A 24,707-nucleotide genomic window follows, 5' to 3' on the forward strand; every position below is an offset into this window, starting at 1 on the left:
GAATGTGTGTGCTGATGCCGTGAGGTGGAACACTGTAGACATCTACTAGTTCATTTGTTCAAAAGTTTGGTTTAGTTCCGACATTTCTTTGTTGATTTTTTGTCCGGTAGATCTATTTGTGACAGTGGGGTATTTAGATCCTCCATTACAATTGTATTAGTGCTTCATTCTTTCCTCTTTTCTTTTTGTCTTTTTGAGACAGGGTCTCACTATGCAGTTCAGGCAGGCCTTGAGCTCACTTTGTAGCCCAGGCTGGTCTCAAACTCATAAAGATCCTCCTGCCTCAGCCTCCTGAGTGCTGGGATTACAGGCATGCACCACTACGCCCAGCTTTTCTTTTCTTTTCTTTTTTTCTTTTGTCTTTTTTAGACAAGGTTTCACTGTGTGCTTCAGGCTGGCCTTGAACTCACTTTGTAGTGGAGGCTGGGTTTGAACTCACAGTGATTCTTCTGCCTCAGCCACCCTCCTGAGTCCTGGGATTACAAGATGTGAGCCACCACACCCAGCTCAAATTTTTCTGTGAATTAAATGTGTTTCTTGTGTGCACCATATTGTTGGATTTTGCTTCTTCACCCATTCTACCAGTATCTTTCTTTGGATTGGTGAATTGAGAACATTAAGATTGATGGTCATAACTGATATGTATTGACTTATCTTTGTCATGTTATTTTCCTGTTGTTGTCCTTTTTTTCCCCCATTTAATTACTTGTCTTGCCTGGTAGATTCATTCTGTGGGGTTCATGGAGTTGTAGTCATTACCTGTTTCTAGAATGTCCTTCAGAACATTCTGGAGTTCTGGTTTGGTGGTCATCAATTTATTCAAGTGCTCTTTGTCATGGAAGATAGTTTTGTGGGTTACTGTGGAGAAGGGCATTCTTTGATTAGAATGCATCGAGGACTCTATGATTTGTTAGAGTTTCTTAACATAAGGCCTTATTATACAGCTTGGATTAACCTTGAGTTTATGATCCTCCTGTCTCAGCCTCCTGAGTGCTGGGATTATAGGCATGTGTTGGATTGCATGTGGAGAAGGATAATCCTTAAATTACCCTTGCTAAAAAAAAATGTTTGATATCCACCCATTTATGGGCTGCACCCTTGGTTCTTGCTCAATAAAAGGTGACTGAGATTGCTATTTGTGGCTGTAGTCTGAGAGGCTGTATGCCCCCTAATTTCAGACTTTTGCCTCTCTTGGTTTTCTTGTCTCTTTTACTTTTCTTATTGATCCACAGGCACCTCATCCTCGGGACCAGTTCACCCTGGAGAGATAGGGAAGAGTAGTCCCACAGGTTACATAATCTGGATTGGAGGTTGTTTTTGTTTTTTTTTCCAGGATTAAAATACTTCACTGTACACTATCCTTGACTTGAGGGTTAGTGCTAAGAAGTCTGCTGTGATTTTGATGGGCTTTCCATTATATGTGATTTGTTTCTTTTCTCTAACTGCTTTTAATATTCTTTTCTTGTGTTTAATTTCTGTAATCTTGACTGTTATATCCCTAGATGTGGATTTTGTTTTGATCATGGCTAATTGGAATTCTATACTCCTAAATTATCTAAATGTCAAATTCTTTTTCCATGCTTGGGAAGTTTTCTCCCATTACTTTTGTGAGCAAGTTTTTTGTGTCATTTGTGCTCTCCTGCTTTTTCATTGACTCTGATCAATCTTATGTTATTCTTCTTTACATCATCTAGAAGCTATTGGATTGATTTTTCATGGACCCTTACTTTTTTAAAGAAATCTTTCTTTTCTTGATTGCTAACTACAAGCCTTTCCTCTATATCTGATATTCTGTCCTCACATTGGCTCATTCTGCTTATATACCTTTAATGGAATTTTTAATCTCCTGGACATCTGTTTGAATATGTTTCAGGGGTTGCATTTCTTTTCTCTGTTGGGTGTTCATGATTTCCTAAGCTTCTCTTTTTTGTGGGTGTGGGACAGATTCTTGCCTTGTAGTGAAGGCTGGCCGTGAACTATGCAGCCCGGGTCAGTCTCGAACTCACATCCATCCTTCTCCGTCTACCTCCCAAGTGCTGGGATTACAGGTTTGCACCACCACACTTGGCAACTCTTCTATTTTTGATGTGTATCTGCTCTAGAGTCACTAACCACATCTTTCATTATGGTCACCATCTCTGTAGTTATCTGAGAAACTATTTCTGATTTGATTTTTTTCTGGAGCCTCATTCATGTGCTTTGTTACTTCCACTGTTACCACTTTGGAGAGGCCAGGTGGGTGATTTTCAAATTGTTCCACCTCCTTATCTCCTGGGTTTGCCTTTGGTGAGCTGAAAGTCTGGGGTTGCATCTTGCTTAAGTACCTTCTCAGTTTCTTTCTTTTTTTTTTTTTAATTCCTGGGTTGATGCTTGCAAATTGTTTATGGCAGGTAGCTTTACTGCTAGTATTTAGAACCCTTAGGGCTGTCTCAAAAAGAAAAAAAAAAAAAGATGGAGCTGGGTGTGGTGGCGCACACCTATAATCCCAGCACTTGGGAGGCTGAGGCAGGAGGATCGTTGCAAGTTTGAGACCAGCCTGGGCTACAAAGTGAGCTCAAGGCCAGCCTGAACTGCATATCAAGACCCTGTCTCAAAAAGAAAAAAAATAGAACACTTAGGAAATGACTCCTTCTCAGAGATGTCTTCCTGGTGTAGCTGGCTTTTGGGTTTTCAGTTTGTTGCAAGATTCTACCTCTTCATTTTACTGGGGATAAGAAGTTGTTGCCTATTTGGCCTTGCCTTTGGTTCTTTGGCACTGGCCTATAGTATTGTTTATGACCTGTAGGCAATCTCAGTCTTGCTGAAGAAGGACTGATTAGAACAATTATGTCACCTTGGCTAAAGTGGTATAATCAGCAATAACAATAGCATCAAATATAGCCTAGAAAATGACAATTGGTATTAATTATTAATTTGTTACCTTTAACCATATAAACTATTTATGATTATATAAGAACATCTAAAACATACCAGAAAATCGTATACAGTAAATATGCCCTCAATACGGCAATTTTGCCTTCAGAGGAAAAAATTTAAAGGGAGCTAGAGGGAAAAATACAGAAATAGAAGAAGAGGAAGAGATTAGAAGTAAGGCTGGAGCACAAAGTAAGATTATACTTACAGAAAAAAAAGATTACACAAACTTTGGAAAAGTGGTGAAGAAGACAGGAGGAGGTAAGAGAAGGAAGAAATAAAAACAAGAACAGAACAACAAAACAAAAATCTAGAAACAGCATTCACACTCATATAAAAACAAGAACAATCATGAGAAACAAAAAGAAAACCAAACAAAAACAGGAAAAAAAGTGTCCACTGCAGGATGTGTCTCTGCCGTCACTGGTAGACAAAGTGGGCAGAGAGAGCCCAGATCCATGTTGATTGATCCCAGCAAGCCAGCTGTAGATTTATGGTGAGGTAGTGGATAATTCCCGCAAGCCTGCATCTTTAGTTCCACTGAAATTCAGGATGGTTGCTGGCTGTGATGCTGGAACCCGATTTGTCCAGCCTGCAGTACTCTATGTGCCTCCTGCTGACTTCAGCTCGGTTCCGCAGCACCCTGACACTGGGATCCACTAGATGGAGCTCACCTGCAGCTGCTCTGAGTTCCAAGCTCAGCTGGCCTCTCCAAGATGGCTACTGGCCAATCACCCTCTCCTGGGAGGCATCTGAACCCAAAGAACTCACCAGCCACTGCAGTCTGCTGCATCCACTGCTGTATTTCTCCATGGAGGCCTCTGGGGTCGCCAGCAGTCACTGTGTGTCTGCAGGTTTGAGCTGCCTTCCCACGCAGTCAGGGCTCTGACAGAAAGTACTATTTGCCACCTCCCTCTTCTGTATTGAGGTCTCTCTTTGCTCTTCCTGTGGTCCTCAGTTCTCACTTCAGATCCTTGTTGGGTCCCAAAGACCCCTTCCCTCCTTCTTCTCTTATCCATGTTGCTATATTCCAGTGTCTGGACATCAAATCTTGGAGAGGCTATTTTTCTGCTGTTCACCACTCCACTATCTTACCAGGAGTCTGATGCTGAGGGTCTGTAGAGTGCAGTTAATTTTCCAAGGGTGTTAGAAGGGCAGAATGGCCACTTACACAGTTGGATGTGGAAAAGTGCAGAGGGTCTGTCTGCACACTAGAGATCCAAGGAATCCAGTTGAAGGTCTGGAGCTCACTGCATTGTCCCGGGAATCTGCTTCAGGAGCCTGATGGATCTATGATGGAAGGCTAAAGAGCCTACCAGTGCCCTCCTTCTAACAGAGAAATCAAATCTTGCCAGGGATTCTGTTCTTTCAAAGTTGTATTCTCATAGCTCTGGAAATTCAGTGATGATGTCTTATTTTCCCCTTTGGGTGCTAAAGAGTGAACCCTTTGGGCTGGGAATATAGCTCAGTGGCGTAGTGCCTGCCTGGCAACTTCAAGGTCCTGAGTTCGATTCCAGGTACAAAAAAAAAGAATGAACCCTTTGTATCCCCAAGCTCTCCCTGCTTTTATTATTTTGAGATATGCTGTGGCCAAGTTTCTAAACTGCTCAGCCTGGGCTCAAAGTTGTGATCCTCCTGCCTCAGTCTCCCAGAGGGCTGGGATGATTATAGGTGTGTGCCACCATACCCACTGAGGGCTTAATTTTGTGTGGAAAAAATTTCAGAGAGAGAACCTTAGCACCCTTGTAGCTGAGGAATTTCAGGGATCTGTGGGGTATTTACGGACTCAGGAAACTGGCCAGTGGTGAGGGTGGCTCTGGTGACTGCCGGTCCATGTAGGGACACACAAGACCTTATGCCCTAAATTGGCATCTTATGATTGCTGTCATAATCAGGACCCTTGAAAGGAAACAGCTAAAAAAAAAAAAAAAAAAAGCTGACTTTTTGATGTATTTTTTCCACTGGTCCTTCATGAGGTTCTACCTCTTGTGGGAATTTATGGATAAGCATCCTTTCCCCACATGTCTTTCTCCATACAGTTTTTTGCATTAAAGGTTTTCAAACATCTTAGTCTCAGAAACTGTTACAGGAAAATATTGCCAGGCGTGGTGGCACATGCCTGTAATCCAAGCACTTGGGAGGCTGAGGCAGGAGTATCTGTGTGAGTTCTAGACGAGCCTGGGTTACAAAGTGAGCTCAAGGCCAGCCTGAACCTCCATAGCGAGACCCAGTCACAAAATGACAAAAAAAAAACAAAACAAAAACAACAGGAAAATGTCTCTAGTGTGTTTCTTCCCCCTCTTGTCTCAGCTCCAAACCTGCCACTCTCAATTCTGCAATGAAAAAATTCCCAGACTCCTTTGCAGAGAGCTTCCTATTACATCCTATGGGGAAGAGTTTCCTGTTTTGGTTCTGCTGTTGTCCATGTTGTCCCAGCAGTGGCAGTGGACTCCAGCCTCCAGATTTCTTCAGCTCTTCTAGCAGCTGGCTCCCTGGGTCATGTTGGAGGTACCAGCAGCAGTGGGGTGGGGTTTTTCTCCAGGATCCCACCTGCCCACACCCAAGTGCCCACATTCTAGTAGCCAATGTGCTTTCTTATTGTTTCTCAGCTTTGAGGGTTGAAGCCATTTCTTGCCTTACCATCTGTGTTCACTCAGTGTTTCCTTTGCTCTGTTTTCTTTGCTGTACCAATGTTTCCTTTTGCTCTAACATCGCCTGTGTAGCCAGTTCCCGGTACTAAGTACTTCCTGCTGCTGAAATACTGTGGTTTTAACTTTACTGGACCCAGATCCATACAGCAGGCTAGCCCACCTTCTGTCGGGGACCTGGCCAAGATTCCCAACTGCAAAAGGATGAAATACGAAAGAGACAAATTTAGTAATACACCAAGAGGGGCTGGAAGGCCAATGCCTCGGGATGGGTGGAGACTCAGGGGGCAATAGGTAATCTCGGATGACTCAACAGGGCAGAGATGAACTTATGCTAAGAGGGATCTTTCCCTGGAGTGTTTTTTAATCTTAGTGGTTTTAATTTAGTCATAGTGGATGGAAAAGGATAGCTTAAAGAGTTAATGGGAAATCTCAAAAGGGTGATAGGGATAATCCCAAGCCTCCATTTATCCCTTAGGGGTACAATGCAAAATTAGTCATTGTGAATTTGTGGTCCTCAACAACCTTCCCTGAGTATGTAGCTGGCTAAGGGAATCCTTCTGATCCTGGGACTCAGGAACATTCGTGGCTACTCAGTGGAACCTGAAATACGGGACAAATTGTTTCTGGAGCTTAAGTCTCAGGAAGAGATGACACAAATGATGCAGGGGCTCGATTTATGGTCCTGGGTTGAGGAGCAGCCTTCGGAACTGCAGTCTCAGGGAGGGAGCCTCACGTTGGCCACCTGGGGCCCCAGCACTCATCGATGCGGGGGGATGAAAGGCGAGAGAAGGGTCTGGGTCTCCGCCCCACCCTAGCGAGCTCACGCCCAGGTCTCTCCAGCTCCTTCGAAGACAATGGAAAATATTCTGGGGAAAAGTTGCACTGTTCATTTGCTTATTCTGTGGTGCTGGAGACTGAACTCCAGGCCTTATGCATGCTGGCCAAGAGCTCTGCCACTGAGCTATGTTCTCAGCCCTGACTCAAAATTTAGTTGTGATTATGAGGATCTTTACACACAAAGAAATGATAAATATCCCAGCAGGGCGGTGGTGCTGAACATTTTAGAGCTTTCGATAGCAAAACAACCCACTGCGCCACCCATGTTATAGGTTTGCCAGCACTGCCATGGAGGCTCAAACCTCGTTTTTTTTTTTTTTTTAGCACTGGGGACCAAATCCAGGTCAAGTGCATGTTGGTCAAGTGCTGTTCCACTCTACACTCCCAGACCCCAGGTTTGTTGTTGTTGTTTTGTTTGAGAGAGTCTCACTGTGTAGCCCAGGCTGGCCTTGAACTCAATGATCTTCCTGGCTCAGCCTCCTGTGTGCTGGGATTACAGGCGTGTGTCACCATGCCTGATGCAGCCCCATGTTTTTTTAAATGTCTCTAAGATATTTTGGGGGGGAGAGATTCCAATTTATGTATTTATTATGAGTTGTAAGGTTTATTAATTTAGTTTTTATTGTTCTTAGTACATTTTTGTTGCTTTTTTGAGATAGGGTCACCCTATGTAGTCCAGGCTGGCTTCACTCTCGGTGATTCTCCTCTGTGTCAGCCTCCCAAGTGCTGGAACTATAGGCACGCATCACCACGTCCAACCCAGCCCTGGTTTGTTTGTTTTTTTTTCTCAATATCTCTAAGCCTTTTTTGTTGCTTTTTTTTTTTGTCTTTTTGAGGCAGAGTCTCGCTATGCAGTTCAGGCTGGTCTTGAACTTGAGACGATCTTCCTGCCTCAGCCTCCCAAGTGCTGGGATTACAGGCATGCACCACCACACCCAGCTCTAAACTTCTAGTATATGTTCTGCACACCTTTATTCTTACTACATGTACAGAATATAAAAATTTGAGCAAGCACAAGTTACTTATAAGAACTGGTTTCCTCTGGATCCACATCTCTCAATGCAGGAGCTATGGACATGCTGGCTAGGGAGAGGAGTGCAACTTCACCAGGAGACAAAAGATAACGGCTGCAACTCAGTGGAAGCTGCACCTGGGGACAACAGAGTCACCAGTACTCTAAGTGAGACGTCATCCAAGGGGGACCCAGGGATGGGTGCCATGGAGAAGAGCGGGGTGAGGGACACTGCTGTCATTTATTGTAGGTTATTTTTTTCACAGTGTAGGCCAGGTGCTGTATGAATATTAACTCTTTGCAGCCACTCCATTGGTTACATTGTGATTCCCATTTTACGAACTAAGGTAATGAAAGTTAAGTAGCTTTGCCAGGGACACACAGGCATAGTCCAAGTTCAGCAGCAAATTGTTTTCTCTCTCCCCTCCTGCACGAAGTAGTCTGAAGCTCATGTAAGAATTACAGGTCCTGTCTTCAATGCTTGATAAATGTTTGTGGACTAACCTAGTATGCAATTTTTTTCATTCTTTTTTTATGCAGTTCAGGCTGGCCTTGAGCTTACTTTGTAGCTCAGGCTGGTCTCAAACTCACTATGATCCTCCTGCCTCAGCCTCCCGAGTGCTGGGATTACAGGCGTGCACCGACACGCCAGGGCCCTAGTATGCAATTAAACTGCCATTTAAAACTACTCTCAACCAGGCACTATTGTGCATGGATGTAATCACACCACTTTAGGAGGCTGAGGCAGGAGGATCACAGGTTTGAGCCCAGCCTGTGCAACTTAATGAAACCCTGTCTCAAAACTTAGTGGAAAAAAACAGCTGCAGTTGTAGCTCAGTTCAGAGGCCCTGCTTTCAATCCTCTGTATGACACAAAAACAACTCAAAACCCCGAACAAAAAACATTCTTGGCTCATCAGCCCTATAAAGCAACAGGCAATATTTGGCCCTTGGGATGTCCTCTGTAGACCTGGCTGTATTTGTCACTTCCTGTCAAAGAGACCCAATACCTGACACCCGCATTTTAAAGTTTATTTTGGTGCTGAGGATTGAACCCTGGGTCTTGTGCATGCTAAGTAATGCTCTGGCTGCTGAGCTAGACCTCCAGCCCTTACAGCTTTATTTTGGCTCATGGTTCTTAGAAGGTTCAGTTCATGGCTGTTTTCCCCCAGGCAGAAATGGCACGGAAGAGGAAAACTGCTCACCCCATGGCGGCTAGGAAGCAGAGAAGGGAGGAGATGCAAGAAACCACCCTTCCAGGTCACCCACCAGGGACTGCCTCCAATGGTCCGCTCCTAACAGCACACCCAGCCCTGAGCTCATTATGGATGAGCTCATTGACGAGTACAGCACCCCCTGATCTGAACACCCAAGGCTGTTGGGGGCTGCTCTGATCTACCTCGTAATACTATCACAGGGTTGTGGGATCCTGCTTGTTCAATAGGGGTCCTTCTGGGAGTTTCCTCTCAGCACTAGGCACGAGGCACATCAGGACTCTGTTGCTTGGGCTCACAAGTCTTGCTTGAGCTTCTGCTGGACAGTTTCACTCTTCTGCCACTATCACGATGGGAATTCCCACCATATGACTGACGCCCCTCAGACCTAAAAGCTACTCCAGCCTCGGGAGATGGCCAAGAGTGCTGCCAGTGTAGTTTTCCTTTTCATAAGCAAACTTTTTTATTTTTTTGGAGTTTCACTATGTATCCAAGGCTGGCATTGAACTAGTGATCTTCCTGCCTCAGCCTCCTGAATGCTGGGATTATAGCAAGCATAATAGACGTGTGCCACTGTACCCGGCAGCAGTCGTTTTAGTCTTACAACTGACTCATGCTCCCAGGGAAAAGGTGGTTGCAAGCACAGGTTCATCTTTTTCCAACTTCATCTGTCTCAGGTCTCCAGTCTTAGGCCTTTAGTCCTCACCATTTCAGCAGTTCACTAATGTTTTACATCTTTTTGTTTTGTCTTTCTGAGACAGGGTCTTGCTATGCAGTCCAGGCTGGGCTTGAGCTCACTTTGTAGCCCAGGATGGTCTCAAACTCGCAATGATCCTCCTGCCTCAGCCTCCACAGTGCTGGGATTATAGGCGTGTGCCACCACATCCGGCTCACTAATGTTTTAAGTAGACAATTTTTTTTGTACTGGGAATTGAACTCAGGACCTTGAGCTTGCCAGGCAGGCACTGTGCCACTAAGCTATATCCCCGGCCCTCAGCTTTTCAATTTCTTTTTTTCTGTTTTTTTGACACAGGGTCTCTCTAGGTCAGGTTGGCCTTGAACTCACAAGGATCCTCCTGCCTCAGCCTCCCAAGTGCAGGGATTACAGAAGTGTGCCACCATGCCTGGCTTGATTTATAATTGAGATGAAAAAAGGGAGGGGGCACCTACAGTGGTGCAAGCTGATTTATAAGCCTTTCTCTTGCAGTATTTCAAGAATATTATTCTGACTGATGAAACCGTCACTAACTCAAAAACGTAAAAGACCATGTAGTGAAGTCGTCCTGCCAGTCCTTCCTCCCAACCCCTAGTTTCTCTCTCTTGTACGTTATAATTACTTCCCTTTCAGAAGATATTTCATGGAAATACACATTTCTCAAATGACTGCACATTTACATGTATCTTACATTTTTTATTTAACTCATTCTTTTCATATAAGGTTTTAAGACAGTTGTACAGTATTTTATTATACCATCATTTAATGGGCATTATGGACAGCATCTACTGCAGGTTTATAATCTGTTTATTACAATGTAGTAACAAGATCGTGTGCATGTCACTCTGCAAAAACATGAAGACAGTGCTAGCGGATTCCGGGGGATAAAATCACCAAGGTTTGCCTCCACGAGGATCTTTAAGTTTGTATTCACATCAAGTGACACATAACAGTATTTCCCCCTTTTGGAGATTAATAAACACATCTCTCTCACACACACACACAACCCTTCACCTTTACTAATGTGAAGGATGGGAAAACAGATTTACACCATATTATGTATCTTTAAGAGCTATTTATATTTCCTGAGGCTATTTCTTGGGAATACAATCTTTGCTAATTTTCTTTCTTTCTTTCCTTCTTTCTTTCGTCTTTTTGAGACAGGGTCTCGCTATGCACTGCAGGTTGGCCTTGAGCTCACTTTGTACCCCAGGCTGGTCTTGAGCTCCCAACGATTCTCCTGCCTCAGCCTCCCGCGTGCTGGGATTATAGGGGTGCATCACCATGCACAGCTCAGGCTCAGCCTTTGCTAATTTTCTGAGTTCATCTTTTTCAGATGGAACCAGCACAAGCAACACACATGCAAATTAGATCTCTGGGAAGAACTGCAACTGTATCTTCCTGCTGCTTGCCACGCATTCCAGCTTTTTCCTATGGTAATTTTGTCATGCAGAATCTTTAATTTCTTTTTTTTTTGTTTTTTTGTCTTTTTTGAGACAGGGTCTTGCTGTGTAGTTCAGGCTGGCCTCGAGCTCACTTTGTAGCCCAGGCTGGTCTCGACCTTGCACCGATCCTCCTGCCTCAGCCTCCTGAGTGCTGGGATTACAGGCGTGCGCCACCATGTCCGGCAGAATCTTTAATTTCTACAAAGGCAATTTTTATCTAACATATATACTCATAATAATTTTATTCTTTTAATTTTCATATTCTCAACATCTGTAACCTTTGGTACTCCTTGAGAAGCATTCTCATATCCTCTCCACAAGAACAAGGGGAAAAAGTAACCATACATTCTACTGACTCGCACAAAACATTTATTATTTTTAACAAAACCACATACATGGTAGAAAAAGCACAAAGTGAAGGAGAAATTAAAATTTATCTCAAAACCAACTTCTGTCAGGAAGACATCTTCACAGGTAAGTGAAGAACAGAAATACAGAAATCTTAAACATATCACATGATGGGCTGTTTGGGTTTTCCTTCTTGATTTGGACTATTCCAAGGAGATTTAATTAGATAACCTTTAATTTGAGCAGTTCCAACAGGGCCCGCCCTAAATGTTAGGTGAATTTGCTCTTAGAAAAATACTCATTTCATAAAACAGATTTTTTGTCTTTTTGAGACAGGGTCTTGCTATGCAGTTCAGACTGGCCTTGAGCTCACCTTGTAGCCCAGGCTGATCTTGAACTCACAATGATCCTCCAGCCTCAGCCTCCCGAGTGCTGGTATTACAGGCATGTGCCACCACCCCAGCTCATAAGACAGATTTGAATTTGTTTCTGACTATATCTCATTTCAAACAATCATTACTCAGAGCACAATTTTTTAGGGGGAGAAACATCAAACTATATTTAACATTAGCCAAAGAATTCTGCCTATAATCACTGAATCTGTATTCATGTGGATGCCACAAAGTATGTAAAGATGAACAGAATTTATAAAATTTGAAGGAAAAAACTTTTAGGGCATCTAAAAATATTGGCAAATCACTTCTTGGCCTTTTGGCTAAGATCAAGTATAAAAATATTGGCAAATTAAAGCTAACATTCATGCTGGTAGTTTACTGTATGCTTCCACTAAATGGATGGCCAGACGCCAACAGAAACGTTATAATTATTATTTGTTTGAAGGTTGTTTATATATATTAATGAAACAAAAAGATCAATAGCTTCTAAGTTATACGTCACAAAATAAAAATCATTGTTTTCTGATTTAACTTTCACAAGTAAAACAGGGTGCCGGGTGTGGGGCGCATGCCTGTAATCCCAGCATTCGGGAGGCTGAGGCAGTCCTGAGTTCAAGGCCAGCCTGTACTACCGTAGTGAGAATCTACCTCAAAAAAAAAGAGAGCAAGAGAAGACAGGGCAAAACCCAAGTATCGTACTTGCCATTTCTGCTCATAAACACAAATAAAAGCCAGTATACAGATAAGGAAATAAATACATGGTTGCTTCAGATTCCAAAATACACACTTTTGTGCGGTAAACTCTTCTACAGTCAATTCCCAGTTTTGCTGGAACAGCAGATTAACAGACGTATGTATGTGTTCCCCAAAACTAGTAACACAATCTGGTTTGGGTTTTTCAGACAGGGTCTCACTATGTGCTTCCGGCTGCCTTCAAACCCACTGTGGAGCTCAGTCTGGCCTTGAACTCCAGATGATCCTCCTGTCTCAGCCTTGGGAGTGCTGGGGCTATGGACATGAGCCACCTACTAATTCTGATTCTGATGCCAAATGCTATAGTGTGAAAAGCACAATGTTCTTGGAGTCATTTAGCAAAGAAGGGCTGAGGCAGAATGCTCCATCAGAAGACAGCCGTTCCTTCGTGCCGGCCCCGGCCGATCCACTCCATCAGCCCCATCCCAGCTCGTAACTCCTTGCCCATAAAGAATCTACTTTCGTTGCTGTCAACTGAATTTCAATTTTCTAGAAAACTGATTTAACACTGGTCCTTATCCATTTTAAGGGAAATGCTGTAACACTCAACATTTACTTAAATCAGACAGAAAGTAACTGCTTTAATGTGACAGCAGATGCATTTCAAGTGCTCTGTAAAAATTAGGGAAGCAGTGAGAATCCAGACCATAACTCCTACACGGACCCCTGAAGAACTTGCGACAGCATGATCCTGCGTGGATTACTCCTCACAAAGAAGGTGAACAAGGCGCATAAAGTAGCTACTTCTTGCAAAGAGAATGGCACGTGAAGCCTCAGGCCTGGCCAAGGAGTTCTTCCATCCAGAAGGACGGTCAAACTTGCTACCTCGGCACCAGCGGCTGAGAGGGGCCCTGCCCACCGCTGAGCTCTACAGACACATCTGCCCGCCCTTTCACTCAAGACGGTGAGCGTGTCTGCAGGCAGGACCCAAGGACAGGTCCGTGAGACCAGGCAGAGAAGCGCTGCCACCCCGGCTTTCCTGGACCCGAACGCTCTTTACTCGGCTCTACTTCGCACACCTGGGAAACATCTCGAAGATGCTCTTCTGTGAGTTGCGAGGCTGCAGGGACTGAGCACTTTTAGGAACACTGCGGTGATCTCTGCGGGGCTTTGGCATCTTTCTTTCGTTAACCGAAGGCCTCGGCTGGTCTTTAAGAGGTCGCCAGTTCTCATCTCTCAAGCCTCTCCGAGCTCTAGGCTGCCCGGTGGCAGTCTGCCTTTTGAGGCTGCGGTCTTCGGCCGCCTCCGTGTGCCCGGAAGCTGCCGTCCGTCCGCTTCGCAGTCTGTTTGGGGCCGCGGGTGCTGCGCGGAGCTCATACTCCTCCCGGGAGCCTTTCTGCCGGCTGGGCTTCCTTTGTTCTTTTTCTTCCTCCTCCTGCAGCTGCAGAGCTAATAACCTGTCCTGTTCCTCCTGCTTATGCCGCTCAAAAAGTAGATGCTCCAAATCTATCAGTTTTTGGGTAAAATTTGTTTCCGTTTCCTCTTCATCTGAGGACGCTTTGGAAAACGTTTTCCTCCTTTTTGCAGAGCAGCAGGGCTCCCCGGCGGCCTCAGATGCAGGCTCCTGGTGTTTTCTGGAAACATCTTTACCGAGCAGCAGACCAGACTCCTCATTTTCTGCCTCGACTGTGCCGTCTGCAGTCACCTGGGCCACACCCGGCCCAGCGCCCCCAGGCCCTGCTTTGTCCCCAGGCTCTGCAGAAGCTGCTTTAGAGGCGGGAACTTTGGCCTTTGGTCCCGCATGATTTGTACCACACCCCTCATCATGACTGTCCGGCCTTGTCTTGACCTGGCCTTCAAGGCACCGATCTGTATCGTAGGCACAGAGCCACGGCATAGCTGAGTCCATCGAAGACCGTGCACTTGGTTCCTGAACCTCAAGGCACACTTGTGGAGAAAGCGTTGGCATATCTTCAGCTTCCACGTCTTGCCACACAGGGCTCTTGGCATCACTACTACCAACTTCCTGTAGAAAAAATATGCATCAAATCATAATCTATAAATCAGATGCCATAGGCAAATAGTCACTAGACATTACGAGGTGGTACCAATAAGGTCTCTTCTCTTCTTTTGGCAGGGGACATTGCTGGGAATTGAACTCAGGGCTACTTGCACAACGTAGGCAAACACCCTACCTCTCAGCTGAACCCCCCAGGGCTTGCTTTCTTAATAGCACCGTTGCTGGTGTGGTGGTGCAAGCCTGAAATCCCAGCACTGGGAGGCTGAGGTAGGAGGACTGCTGAGAATTTGAGGCCAGCCTGGATGCTACATAGTTCAAAACTAGCCTGAATTACCTAGCGAAACCTTGTCTCAAAAACCAAAAAAAACAGAAACAGAAAAAAAAGAAAAAAACCCCACCACTATCCTATGTGTTGATTTACTTTAAAACACGCATTCCCATGCAGACCTACAGATTAATTCCACAAACTGGATTCTACATATGGCCAAACAGCTGGCACGAGAACCTGAAATCCTTTACTTCACAATCTTACAAACTTGTAGTCCAAGGGTTTTTTACCCCTTTCTGTGCTCTGGATCTTCCTTTTGGCATTCTGGGGAGATTTCTAGACAAAGCTTTTCTGACAATGTTTTTAAATACAAAAATTAAGATACATGTCCTCACAAGGGGAATAATTTATAGCATAATACAATATTAAAATGTTAAACCACATATGCATATACTAGTATATTAAATAAGATCTGTCTGAGCTGGAGATGGTACACACCTGGAATCCCAGCATTTGGGAGGCTGAGGCAGCAGGACTGCTACAAATTTGAGGCCAGTCTGGGCTACATAGTGAGTTCAAGGCCAGCCTGAATTACACAGCAAGAACGGGTCTCCCAAATTAAAAAATAAACAAAACTTTCTTTTCCATGAATTACAATAGCATACATACATATTAAAACATTTCTGAAACGGACCACGTAATTTGTGGAAGGGCTTGATCTTCTCCCTACTTCCTATTTATCTCTTCTTTCTCTATATATGTACAGTTTCTCACATAAGAAACCATGTGGTACTGGAGCTTGTGTGTGTGACTTATTTCACTTAGTATGTTCTCAAACTGCATCCATTTACCTATGAATGCCTTGTTTATATCTTTTTTTGTGGCAATATGGTACTCCATTGTGTATAAATATATATATATATATATATATTTTAAATAGGGTTTCACTACGTATTGTAGGCTGGCCTCAAACTCACAGAGATCCTGCCTTGGCCTCCTGAGTGCTGGGATTATAGGCATGCACCCAGTGTATGCCTGGTTCGTATATTTTCCTTATCCATTCATCTGCTGATGGACACATGCAGTTTCCAAGATCTAGCTATTATAAACTATGCTGCTATAAACATGGATACGTATGTATCTCTGTAATATGATTTTTTTGTTGTTGTTGAGACAGGTCTCACTATGTAGTTCAGGCTGGCGTTGAACTTACAGAAATCCTCTTGCCTCAGCCTCCCAAGTGCTGTGATTACAGGCGTGTGCCATCTCATCTGGCTGCCTATGACTTTTTTTGGGGGGGCGTCTTTTTGAGACAGGGCCTTGCTGTGAAGTTCAGGCTGGCCTTGAATTCGCAAGAATCCTCTTGCCTAAGCCTCCTGAGTGTTAGGATTACAGGCGTGTACCACCACACCCGGCTTGTAATATGATTTTAAATCTTTCAGGAAGATACCTACAAGTGTTCCCGGATAACTGGGTCAAATGAAATTTCTATTTTTAGTTTTCTGAAGAATATCCACTCTGATATCAAATAAATATTACAAGAAATCTGTAATAAATGAAATGTGATGTGAAAACACAGGTTTTCTACCAGTGACAAAGGCATAGGCATTTTGTCAATGGCATCGGTTTGCTGTATACTTTCAAAATGAAAGGAAATACTAAAATTAGAAGTTAGCAAAACATAGTTCTTAGGTTAAGAACTCTTGCCTTAGCCAGTCTAATTTTCTTCTCACTTACGTCTTAGGTAAGTCAGGCTGCTCGTCTAGTTTTGCTCTGGATGTGACATTTGGGGTAGGAAAAGTATCCCAGCCCTAGCACACCTCTCTACTAATCCTGAGCACAAGGACAGCTGCCTTATAGAGCTGATAGTTGTGGTAGTTTTTCTTCAAGAGACGGTTTTGCTCTGCAGTTCAGGATGGCCTGAACTCACTTTGTAGCCTGGGCTGGCCTCAAACTCATGGTGATCCTCCTCGTCTCAGCCTCCTGAGTGCTGGGATTACAGGGGTGCACCCGGCTCATCGTGACAACATTGAGGGAAATTACACACACATTATTTGGGATACAGCAAGTGTTCATTAGATGCTGAGTGGTATAAAATCACCCAGCTGAATGGAAAAGACCCGTAAGCGAACAGCTAACCAAACTCCTCTGCGGGAAACTGACTTTGCCATGCATCCCTCTTCCCCAGCAAGCCTGTGAAGGGTAAAATGTCACCTGTGTCTCGCGCCACCACTCCAGCTTACAGTAACAAGGACCCTGACTGGTGCGCTGCGTCTGTGCCAGGCCTGTGAGTGCCCTATGAGCCTGAGGCTCTCTGATTTCCGACTCCGGCTGGGTGTGTTCCTGGGCTGTTCTCAGAAATGACCGACTAAAGGTGGCCTTGCTTCTAGCCAGTCACTCGGGAGCTCAGTGAACAGCGCACCTAACGCTGTCCTGCGTGCTCTGCTTCCCATCTCAGGGTTTTTGAAGAGATGCTGGTGCCAGGTGTAACCTACTCGGTTTGTGACTGAGCATCCAGGTCAGAGATCAGGAAACTATGCCCCACGGCCCAGCTCCAGGCTGCGGCAATCTCGGCAAGCTTTCCTGGAAGCCAGGCCACTCATTTGCTTATATATGGGCTGGAGGCTCCCGCACTTCAAGCGCATGACCGCATAGCTGTACTGACGGCAAAGACTAAATCGCTCCCCTGCCTGAGCGCAAAGGCTTGCTGAGTCCTAGCCTGGTGAGTCCAGTGACTGAGCCAGGGTGTTCCAGTACCCAGCATGCCTTAAAAAAAGGAACGATAGGCAGGAGTGACCTACAGCATTAACAACCCTCCCTAAGAACATCTTCGTCACCAACATACCTGAGAGACGGAGCTCCTCCTGACTTCCTGTCCCGCTTCAGACTGGGATGCTGACCCAAACTGAGACTTAGGTGACAAATACCTTCAAAAAAATTATCAAAGTTGGAACACTTTGAAAGACAGGTGGTATGTGGCCAATACAAGAAAGCCAGGTGACTGCCATGCCCAAGGATGCCTGCTGTCCTGGCCAGCTGATTTATCAGTGCGTTCCTTGCTCCCACGTAAACCTGGAGCAGGACAGGGCTGGGGTGTAGCTCAGGGGTAGAGCACTTGCCTAGCATGTGGGAAGCGCTGGGTTCAAACTCTTAGTGCTCAGGGAATAAAAAAGTTGAGTGTATTGACACCTTAGTTAAAAAATAAATAAAATTTTAAAAGTACAGAAAGAAATAAAAGTCAAAACTAAATATTATTGAAAAAAGTTTAAAAGCCAGGTTGGATGGTGATGTGTCTTTAGTCCCAGCACTTAGAAGGCTGAGGCACGAGGATCCCAAGAATTTAAGGCCAGCCTGGGCTACTTAGCAAGACTACATCTTGAAAGACTAAATTAAACCAAACAACAACAAAAAAATGGGGCGACCCTATTGCATGTGAAGTAGTATTTTATTGTGGTTTTAATTTGCACTTGTCCAATAACAAATGATGTTTTGTTTTGTTTTGTTCTGTTCTGAGACAGGGTTTTGCTGTATACGTCAGGCTGCCCTGGAACTAACTATAAAACCCAGGCTGGCCCAGAGCTTGTAGCAATCCTCCTGCCTCAGTGTCCCCAGGTGCTGGGATTACAGGTGTGCACCACCATGCCCAGCTACAAATGATGTTGAACATCTTTTCACGTGCTTATTGGCCATTAATACCTGACTGGAAAATGACTTTTGGTGGGGGGTAACTAGGGACTAAGCAAGGGGCCTGTACATGCCAGCTAAGCGCTTTATCATTATGCTAAAAACACCAACCCCTTAAAAATTTTTTTCTCATTACTATGGGCTGGCTTTGGACTTTGTAGCCCAGGCTGTCCTCGAATTTACAGCAATCCTTCTGCCTCAGCCTCCAGAGTGCTGGATTACAGGTGTGCGCTAACACGAGTCTTGCTAATTTACTCAGGCTGGCCTCTAACCTGTGTTCTGCCTCAGCCTCCCAAGTAACTAGAATCATACATGAGCCACTTGCTCAGTTTTTTTTTTTTTTTTTAAAGAGAGAGTCTCCATTTTGTCCAGGCTGGCCCTGAACTTCTGGCTGAAGTGATCCTTCCTCAGCCTCTCACGTAGCTGGGATTACAGGCAGGGTCCCTGGCTCTGCTTTAACTTTTTTTTAAGTGTGTGATCCTGGGGATTAAACCCAAGGCCTCATGGATGCTAAATACCTACTCTGCCACAGAGTTACACCCTCAGTCCCTTAACTATTTTTAACTTTAATAAACTATCAGTTTCTGTGTATCTATTTCTAAGTTCACTGGTTTATCGCTAGTAATCTTTAATATTTATATACAGTGGTACCTCGGTTTACAAACTTGTTTTCTGGGTGGGGGAAGATGGCCGTGGTCATGTCTGTCACCTGATGCAGAGTTTGTGAACAGAAGCAAAATTCTGAATACTTTTCTGAACCACATCTTTTGCAAAGAGAAGCGTTCATGAAACAAGGTGTTACTCTATTTCAAAGCACTTACATATACAGATTCATGAGTTATATCACCAAGTAGATTATGTCATAATCAAACACCTATGCTCTTTTTAAAGTGTATCAGTCCATGTTTGCCATACATAATGATCATACCTGTCATGCGGTACTGGTAATATATATAACACATCTTAATTCTTTTTTATCCATCTACTTCCCCTTCCCTATGAAATACCTATTTATGCCTTTTGTCTTTTAATGGTTTTGTCTTGACTTTTACTTTGCATTCCAAACCTATTATTTTATTTAATAGCAACTACCTCATTTCTTTCAAGTCTTCAATTACAAAATTTCAACAATTTTTTTTTTTTTCAACAAATTTTGGAAGGAGGTTGAGTGACCTACATGGATTTACTCAGTTGAACCGGAAGCCCTTCCATGTTTTCCAAGTCTAGACAAGTGGCTCTATCTCCTCGGGTTATGAATCACTAGGACAACCCTTACGTCCTTAGGAGCCATCGAGTCTACCTGTTTAGTGATGCTAGAGGGGCACTAGGAGGAATAAAGTCACGCCACCAATGACAACCTCATTCATGATTTCTCATAAGGTAGGGAAGAAATGATTCATAAACTGGGAAAAAAGGGGCAGAGGGGGCGGAGCTAAGCCTCAGGGTATCCACATGATTGGCTTGGAAGCTGCCCAGTGGGTTGGTAGAGCATCCTCAGTGTGTCTGGTCAGGACATGGAGGTGTGACCTTGGGCACTACATCCGGTCGGTCCCCTGCCCTCTCTCTTCCTGGCTGCCATGAACTAAATGGCTTCGCTCCCCTCGCCCTGCTGCCATGAAGTCTCTGCCTTGGAGACAGCCGGCCACAGAGCGCACCCACTTCAAACTGTGAGCCAGAGCAAACCCTCCTCCTCGCGCTGTCAGCGCCAGACGCTGCATCCGGCAATGCGAGAGCTGACTAATACGGGGGTTTCCTAGGCTCCACATTTTCAACCCTTCCAAAGAAAGTGGATGAGGCTACAGCGTTTTTAACTGGAATTTAAACCAAGAGGAAGAGGTATCCAGCTGGTTCATTTTGTGGAAATGGGAATTAACGCGAGTCTAGACCAAAGAAGATAAAAAGTGCTAATCTGTCAAAAGCGGTGGGGTAAAAAGCAGGCCAGGAATGAGACGTGGGAGCGGCTTTCTTTCCCTTCACATCTGTCTCAGACTCCCCACAGGGGTTTACCCCGAGCGGACGGGAAGCCCTCCTGATCAGAGGCCTAACGAGAACACACGGCGGAGGCTCAAGGGGCACTGCCCAATAGTGAGGTGGTCGTGCTCACTTACTTCTGTATATCTCCAGTGTTTCTCTGTTTGTTCTTATTTTTCTCTTGCAACTTGGTTGTGACGGGATCAGATTTTCTGGAATTTGAGGGAGAAGCCAAGACACTTTTCTCATGGAAATTATTCTTCAACCGCAAAAAAAAAGCATAAAAAGGGCAATGTTAAGGAATATTTTATGATAAAACAAGCTAATTACTGGACTAATCAATTCAGAATTTTTTAGGAATTGTATAGGATCCACCTGCTTCAGGCTCCTGGAGTGCTGGGATTACAGGTGTGCGCCACCACGTCTAGCAGGAAATGTATTTAAATGCTACACACACTTCAAAAAATACTGACCATGGAAAACTCAATATAGACAGCCCTCTAAACCCACGTGTTCTGTACCCATAGATTCAACCTCTTACCTCAGCCTCCTGGTGCTAGAATTACAGGCATGCACCACCATGCCTGGCAAAACTACACTATTTTTTTTTTAAGGGACTTTAGTATTCTCAGGTTTTCACATCTGGGGGAGGTCTTAGAACTAATTCCTGGCGGACACTGAGGGATGATTGTAAAAATGAAGTCCATTTACACTGGTCTAACTTTTAATATACATTATGAAGCACAATAATAGGCAGGCTAGCCAGGTGTGATAGGGTGTGCCTATAATCCCAGCCCTTGGGAGGCTGAGGCAGGACAACTGTCTTGAGTTCAGGCCAGCCTTGAAGGGCTGGGAAGTCTAGCTTAGCTGACAGAGCATTTACCAGGGGTCCTGGGTTCAACCTCTAGTACTAAAAATTTTAAAAAGAGTCTGTGCTTTAAGGGCATATCAATAAATACCACAAATACTTGCTGGAATCAGGAAGTTTTTACACTACTGGAAAAGTTTAGATGATTGTTCCGTCACCAGACTTTCATATTTAACCAAACTTTATTCTATAATTTCAATAAATCTGCTTTTATAATCCCATATGAAAACTGTGAGGATTAAACAACAGGCCTCTGAAAAACTGGCATCAATGACTCCGAATTCTCCTCTTCACTGTATTTTCTTCCCTATCCTACTACTTAATACCTTCTCTTCTTCAGTGCATTTTCTTCCCTATCCCACTTAATACCTTTTATTTCTAAATGTATTTTACTTAAATTGAGAAAAGATATATAGAAAGGGGCAAGCCGGGCCTGGTGCCACATGCCTGTAATGCCAGCACTCAGGAGGCTGAAGTTGGGACCCTAAGTTCAAGGCTGGTCTGGGCTACGTACTGCCTTCAAAGATCAGCCTGTACTACATAGTGAGATCCCGTCTCACAAAAAAGGGAGGGGGATATAATCCAAAATTTGTGTATATTTACTATGACAAGCTTTCCAAAATCAAAAAATTCCGTAATTCTAGGTCTCCCTCATTTGGGTAAGCATAACTTGAGATCTCTGTTGTCTAAATGCACAGAAACTGTACTGAAGGTCTGACACCCTCTGGAGATGGTACTCCCCAGACCCCAGGCCCAGGGATTTAGAGTTCAGCGCATTTAGATACATAGGAGGATTTGGATTTTCAAAGACTCTAAGGTGATCCCACCGGGCTCTTTTAAATCGCCAGATTCCACTGTATCCTTTTTTTTAAAATTAATGCAGACAGGGCCTATGTAGCCCAGGCTAGCCTCAAACTTGCAGCGATCCTTCTGCCTCAGCCTCCCGAGTGCTGGGATCACAGGTGTGCATCACCACACCCGGCTTCCTTTAGTCTTCAAGCATGTGTTTTATCATCCTGCCTTTTTCTCACAAGCAGCAATTTAATAACAACATAAAACAGTAAAATTCAAGTTTAATGTATTACTAAGAATTAGGCTGGGGGTGTAGCTCAGTGGTACAGTGCCTGCTTGCCTAGCACGTGTGAGTCCCTGGGTTTAATCCTCAGTACCAGGAAACACAAAACCAAAAAGAAAAAATAAAACACACACAAAAACACACAGTCAGGGCAAGAGGAATGCTCGTACTTCCAAGTGCTCTCCTCACACTCACAATATTAACGCTCAGCTTTCTTGCCAGCTCTTCATCGCTCTTCAGTTGTTCTTCCATCTCGCTTCGCCTCTTCTCTGCCCGTCTCCTTTCTTCCTCCTCTTCCTCCGCCAGCAGCCTCTGTATGTATTCTTCACTGGCTTTGTTCTCCTCTTCCTCACTGGCTCGTCGCTCAGCCTCCACCTTAAAAATGATTAACAAAGGGCGATCCTTCACTTCTTAATGTACTTACAACATTTCATAAGACGAATCGTAAAAGGGGTCAGGTGTGGTGGCACCAGCATCCCAGCACTCAGAAGGCTGAGGCAGGATGATCCGGTGCAAGGCCAGCCTGGGCTCCACAGTGATTTCAGGGCTGGCCTGGACTACGTAATGACAACATCTCAAAAAACCAAAAAAGAGAATGAAAAAAGTGAAGGAAAGCCAGAACAAGTTGGCCAAGAGTTAAAAGTACAAATCCAGACAGGAAAATGCACGCAGTAGTTCCAGAGGGCTCTCAGATCCCAGTACCGTACTCTGGAGGCTGAAGCAGGAGAACTGCTGAGAGTTCAAAGCCAGCCTGAGCTACATAGAGACCTTGTCTCAGAAAAGCACACAAGCAAACAACAACCCCCCGCAACAAAGCCAAACCCAGGGCTCCTAGGAAGCCTTCCGCAGCAGCCTGCAGGGCCCGCCGAAGCCCACACCGCCCCAGTCTGGCACAGCGGCGGCCGCGCCGTGCAGGTCTCCCTTCGTGACGCAGAGCTGCCCTCCTGAACCTGACCCTGGCAAGGAGGAGGGAAGATAAACCTGACCCAGGGGGAGAGGGCCTTTCTGTGACACTCCGACCGAGCCCCAGCACAGCGGCCAGGAACGAAACAGATGCTGCCAACCGCTGCCTGCGTACAGGGGCGGAGGGAAACGCACGGGGAAGCTGAGTACGAGGAAATGTGTGGTCACGCACCCATTCTTCATCTACCTTGTGTGGAAGAAATAAGGCAAGAACCACTTTAGCAATGGGAAGGGTTGGATTCCAGAGTAAGCTCTTCAATTCCAGTGAATGAGAAATTAGCTGCATGTGGTGGCACATGCCTGTACTTGGGAGGCTGAGGCAGATTTGTCCTGAGTTGGAGGCATATAATGAGTTCAAGGCCAGCCTGCACTACAAAGTGAGACCCTGCCAAGAAAGAAAAGGAAGGAAGGAAAGAAGAAGGGCAGGGAGGACAGAAGAGGAGAGGAGAGAAGGGGAGGCAGGGAGGGAGGGAGACTAAGGAAGACCAGGAAGAGTTTGCTGAAGAACTTCTGTGTTAAGTGGAGCAGGGTGGCGCACCCCTGCAATCCCAGCACTCTGGAGGGTGGAGGCAGGACTGCAAGTTTAAGGACAGCCTGGGCGATTTAATGAGGTCTTTTCTCAAAATAAAATATGAAAAAAGTGCTAGAGATGTAGCTCAGTATGAAGGCCCTGGGTTCAATTCTCAGAGTAACAATAAAACCTATGTGTGTTTAATTCTCTTGCTTGTAAAGGATAGCCACAGAAGACAGTGCTTTTTCTTCTGGATGGTTTTGGTTTGTTTTGGTTTTTTGGACAGTCTTGCTATGTAGTTCAGGCTGGGCTTCAACTCACTGTGGAGCCCAGGCTGGCCTCAAACCCTTGGCGATCCTCCTGCCTCGGCCTCCAAGTGCTGGATTACAGACCTGCACCACCAGGCTGGCTCCCTCTGCATGTTGGCATGCATACAAGCTGAGGTTCATCCAGCCCAAGGTTTTTTTTTGCTTGTAGTCTAACGCATCCTATAGACTATTCTCACTGTATGGTAATAAGGATTTTTTGTTTTGTTTTGTTTTGGTACCGGGAATTGAACTCAAGACCTTGCACTTGCCAGGCAGGCACTTATGCCACTGAGCTATATTCTAGCCCGGTAATAAGGATTAAATATAATCCTTTAAAACACTCACTCAGGGTTTTATACTGCTTGGACAACATGTTACAATTACGTCCTCTAACAACAGTCTACTAAATCTTCCAGGTTTGCACCTTCCAGTACAGCAACCAGGAGCTACTTGTAGCTACTGAACATTTAAAATGTAACTAGTCCAAATGGAGACTTTCTTGGTGGTGGTACTGGTAGTGCTCCACCACCGAGCTACAGAGCTAGCTCTTTTAACTTTTCATTTAGACAAAAAAAAATCACTAAATTGCTCAAGCTAGGCTCAAACTTGCTATCTTCCTGGCTTAGCCTTCTGAGTACTGGGGATGACAGGCAAGTACCACTACAACCAGCCAAAATGAGACACATTTTAAGTACAAAATAAGATATAGGAGGTATGATTAAAAATGCTGATGGGCTGGGGATATAGCTCAGCAGCACAAGCACCTGCCTGGCAAGTGCAAGGTCCAGAATTCGACTCCTAGCACCAAAAAAAAAAA

The 24,707-nt window shown here is 44.7% G+C and overlaps 1 protein-coding gene across 1 annotated transcript in view; it reads right to left on the reverse strand.

Annotated features, from left to right (window-relative positions):
* Positions 1 to 12,843: 12,843 nt before the first annotated feature.
* The window catches only part of Rnf168 (ring finger protein 168, E3 ubiquitin protein ligase), a gene marked incomplete in the record, with an annotated part of 20,022 nt that continues 8,158 nt past the window's right edge, over positions 12,844 to 24,707 (reverse strand). Inside the window, 4 exon segments of the mRNA XM_013513503.1 lie at positions 12,844 to 14,248; positions 17,356 to 17,437; positions 20,303 to 20,424; positions 22,304 to 22,483. Of these exon segments, the coding sequence (XP_013368957.1) occupies positions 13,289 to 14,248; positions 17,356 to 17,437; positions 20,303 to 20,424; positions 22,304 to 22,483 (1,344 nt within the window).

This window comes from Chinchilla lanigera, unplaced genomic scaffold (assembly GCF_000276665.1).
Source record: "Chinchilla lanigera isolate Chin_1 unplaced genomic scaffold, ChiLan1.0 scaffold00019, whole genome shotgun sequence".
Lineage (NCBI taxonomy): Eukaryota > Metazoa > Chordata > Mammalia > Rodentia > Chinchillidae > Chinchilla > Chinchilla lanigera.